Source organism: Austrofundulus limnaeus, unplaced genomic scaffold (assembly GCF_001266775.1).
Source record: "Austrofundulus limnaeus strain Quisiro unplaced genomic scaffold, Austrofundulus_limnaeus-1.0 Scaffold144, whole genome shotgun sequence".
Lineage (NCBI taxonomy): Eukaryota > Metazoa > Chordata > Actinopteri > Cyprinodontiformes > Rivulidae > Austrofundulus > Austrofundulus limnaeus.
In genome coordinates this window covers 657,587-662,079 of record NW_013952546.1, presented here as the reverse complement: position 1 = coordinate 662,079, position 4,493 = coordinate 657,587, and the positions used below count along the sequence as shown (strand labels likewise).

At 43.4% G+C, this 4,493-nt stretch overlaps 1 protein-coding gene across 1 annotated transcript in view; it reads left to right on the top strand.

The window, feature by feature from the left end:
* Positions 1-4,493, top strand: part of satb1b (SATB homeobox 1b) — a gene marked incomplete at its 3' end in the record, with an annotated part of 52,279 nt that overhangs the window by 2,031 nt on the left and 45,755 nt on the right. The window contains 2 exon segments of the mRNA XM_014016387.1: positions 663-901; positions 3,256-3,432. Coding sequence (XP_013871841.1) covers positions 688-901; positions 3,256-3,432 — 391 coding nt within the window.

Genomic DNA, 4,493 nt, shown 5'->3' with positions numbered 1-4,493 from the left:
CTTTAAAACCAGGGTTACACTGATTTGTATTTATTTGTTTTTGTGAAGTCCAAACAATAGAAATGAGAGTTGAATGCAGATGTTTCTGTGCTAAATTTAATTAGCCAGCCTCAGGGTGGCAGCTGGGGTGGCGGGGTATATTTAGCTGCCCCCCTGGTGCCCCTCCCTGCAGCCGCCCCTGCTGTTGGTGAAACAGCCTCTCTCTTTACTGCGTTTAACTTTTCGATGACATGACTCAGCAGCTGCGTGCCTGGCTTGCTGTTTTCCCGCCTTCCTGAAGTTGTAAACTCATAAACTGCCACCTCACTTTAGCGGCGACAAAAAGAAGGGTCTAAAAATAAAACCCACACCTGTAAAGCCCGCAGAGCGGCGGCACCGAAACGAGGCCCTTCAGCCCCACCCCCCTTCGAGCTGCGTCACCGAACCACACGGCGCCGCTCTGAAAGCGGACGGCGTTCAGTTTCCTCCTGCCGAGCAGAACTGCAGCTCTCGTTGGCTCCTCGTGTCGCAGGACCCTCCGGCGGGGCGTAAAACGTACATAAAATACGTGGTTAAAAACTGGAATCTTTGCGTCATTAACCCTGGAGAAATGGAGCTGTTTATCTGTACACGAGTCGGCGCTGACAGCTGACCCTCCCCGTGTTTTCCCTGTCCCTCCCCAGGTGATCGTGAGCAGAGGTGCTGAGGATGATGGAACATCTCAGCGAGACGTGTCTGGGCAAGGAGAGCTCGGAGCTGGTCAACAGCCTGGGCGAAGCCAAGGCCCCGCCGGCCAAGCTGCCCCGGCTGGAGCAGAACGGCAGCCCCCTGGGCCGGGCCAGGCTGGGCAGCGCCGGCGCCAAGCTCGCCGGCGTGCCGTTCAAACCCACCGGCCACCTGCTGAAGACCTGCCACAGGAGAGGTAGGAGGGCGGGAGTGTTGTTGTTTCGTTTAAAGCTGCTCCTCACACAGACGGTCACATTTGGCCTCAAATGTGACCCATCATGTCTAAAAGTGGTATAAGGAGAAAAGGGCAAATTTAGTGTTTTGATTAAAACATTTGCAAAAATTGCATTTTGTCAAAACAAAATGAGTAAATGCCTTAGCAATGTATCATTTCAATGAACTGTCAAATATAATCATAAAACAAAAGTTTGAAGCAATTTTTTGAGCAGTAGCAACAAAAAACTGATTTTGAGGAAAAATTCCTCAAAATTTGGAGATTTTCCCTGTGAGCTAGCAAAGTGTTGTTTCATTTCAGCTGCGAAATCTCAATATTCAAATGTAATTTGAGGTTTCCTCTTTATAAGGACATCAAAAATTCTTCATTAAAATGACATAAAATTAGGATTCAGACCAAATATTTATGTATTATTTTAACCAACAAGACAAATTGAGTCATTTAAATGGATTTACTCATGATATCAGGATGATCCAGGTATCAAAATGTAGCTTTTTAAAGCCAAGAATCTGAAAATGTAATGAGGTCATTTTGACCAAATTTGACTTAATCCTCATTTTGATATGATGGGTCACAAATAGATCAATAATCGTAAAATATTTCATGTTTACATTCTTATTTATTGTTGAGGAAAGTATGTAAATAAAACCGCTTTGTTTACATTGAGTACAGACCTGCATTTCAGTATTTTTATCAATAGAGCTGGAACTACTAGAGTAAACTCTTTCAAATTGTTCAGGTGGCCTCTTTATGTTTGATTTCATAATTTGCAGCAATAAAAAATAAAAATAAACCTAAAAATTAATTATAGGTTTGAGGCGTTGGTGGAACCGATGAGTCACAGAATAAACAACGCTGATGTTTATAGTTAACTGCAGCGGAAACTAAACTTATTTATTAAGTTTTTAATGTAAGAGAAGTGATTTAAAATGCTGTGACCTTTGTTTCCACTCAGACGTCTCCAAACAACACGTTGTTGTTTTGTTTCGTCAGATTTGGTGCCTCTTATCGTCTGAAACAAAGCGAGCAGAGGAGCAGCGTGAATCGTCTCTGCAGAGCCGCGCTCCGAAACAAAGTTTCAGTTTGAAACGTTTAAAGGAAGTTTTTTTTTTTGACGCAGCGTTTTAATAAAACTGCTGTCAACTCGTTCTATATTTTTATATTTTTCAGTGGATTTATAGAACTGAATTATAGAATCGTTTATTTTTTCTTGTCGGGGTTGTGCTCAGTTTGTCACCTTCATCATCTCTTAGCCTCCCACGGCGCTCGCTCCTCCGAGCCTCCTCTCCCTCCCACTCGGCAGGTTTTTTTTTTTTTTTTTAGGATAGCGGCCGGGGGAGGCGCCTCCGCCGCCGCCGCCTCTCCGAGGAGAACCCACAGTGGGCATTGTGTCCGAGGCCGAAACAATATTTACCGCAGCCCTCTCTGGGCTCCCTGGAAACAAAGCCGGTATTGATCCCCCAAATGAACCGACACAGCAGTCTTTATTGTTAGATCTTTATCTATTAAAATCAGGGGAGGAGAAAAGCAGGACTTTCAGCACATTCCTCTGCATCTGTCGGCTTATTGATTGTCCGGCCCGGAGCCGTGCGGGTCTTCTGGAATGCCTGGGATTGGAAAATATTAGAAAGTGACTCGTTTATCTGTTTATAAACAAAGAGGTTTGTTCAGTTTGTTCAGGAGGAAAAAGAGCAACTGATTATTTTACATCAGACTTTATATTGCAGGGATTTTATTTTGAAGAAACTTTAAGGTGTCTTTATAAAGCATTTATAAACAGGTTATTAAAACTTTGTGTCGCTCAGCTGTTGTCAGTGTTTTTGTTTATATCGCTGCTAAAATATAATAGTTTATTACACATTTACGGCTGATTCAAAACCTGTATTTTTCTGCTCGTATTGATGGTGAACGTGCCCAGAAACGAAGCATTTGTAAAGAAAAATTAAATGAAAAAGTCCGCCATTTTTGTGTGAAACAAATGTTTTGTTTACGTTGAGCGCGTACCCGCGTTTCAGTCTTTTACAAATGCCTCGGCCCGATGCGGAGCAGGCTAAACTTTTGATGTTTAATTTGCGATGAGCAGCTTTAACTAAAACACCGGGTGACGACGGGAGCTGCTGTCGACACAGACGATCAAAGCTCGGAGATGGCGGCGCTGCATCATGGGAAGACGAGTCTGAGTGGGCAAACCCAAGCAGCTTGAATATAAGTGTTTTTACTCTGAACTGAAGATAACTCTGTTTATCAGGAGACAAACTGTCGAAGGTTTGAAGTAACTCATTTTTTGTTTTTGTTTCCCCACCGTGTCTCACCAGGCAACATGCTGCCGGTGTTCTGCGTGGTCGAGCACTACGAGAACCCCATGGACTTCGACAGCAAGGAGGAGCACGCCGAGTTCGTCCTGGTGCGTAAGGACATGCTCTTCAACCAGCTGATCGAGATGGCCCTGCTGTCCCTGGGCTACTCCCACAGCTCAGCAGCTCAGGCCAAAGGTAAAGGACACACACGCGCTCTGTTAGCAAAATATCCTTTTACCGCTGCAGCTCCATGGGATTCAAGATGGCCGCCACGGTTGGTTGACCTTCAAAAACAGATGCAGAGCTGAAGTGGTGGTACCTGACAGGGTTCCTGCAGATCCTTAAAAAGGCCTTGAATTAATCAGTCCAATAATAAGACCTTATTTAGCCTTAAAATGTCTTAAATCAATCTTTCAGAGGTCTTAAAAACAGTCACACTTTGTCAGTAGGATGATTGTAATTTGTCTTAAATATTAAAATAATTGGTAACATTTATAATTTTTTGTAAATAGTTGACTGAATGCCTCTGGTAGCTAGTTGTTTTGTGTTAAAATAAACATTTGGGTAAAATTGTTGATAGTTTTTTTCCCCCTTTAAAGGTGGTCTTAAATTTAATTTCAAGTGGCATTAAAGAGGTCTTAAAAAGTATTAAATTTTACTTGTCTTAAGCTGTAGGAACCCTGCCTGAGAACAGCTTTGTTTAAAATCTAACCTTTAACAGCTCATTGTGAACTCTTTATGTCTGTTAGCAAAATATCCCGTCTCCCACTGAAGGTTTTTAACGAAGCTTTCAGGAAATAATCTTTGAATAAACATCAACAACTGGAGCAAGTCCAATTCAAGATGGCCGCCACAGCTTACCAACCTTCAAAAACACAAAAATGGCTACAATTTGGCTTGTTTTACAGGAGCTAAAGTTTAGCTTGGTAGTAGCTGAGAGTCACCTCCAATATTTAAATTGATCGCCTGATGGCCTGTGTGCGTTTTCTGGATCTGCAGACCTGACTCTGATCCCTGACGGTGTCCCACATTCCTACACAGATCTGCCTCGTTGGATCATGCACACACACCACACACACACACACACACACACACACGTGTAGGTGGCACAGGCAGGTGGAGGGAAGGGGTCTGCTAATTGCACTCATGCAGGCCAAGGTTGGCTGTTTGAAGGTGCCTCTTTGCATGCTCTTTTATTATAACCTGTCCATCACACACACACACACACACACACACACACACACACACACACACAC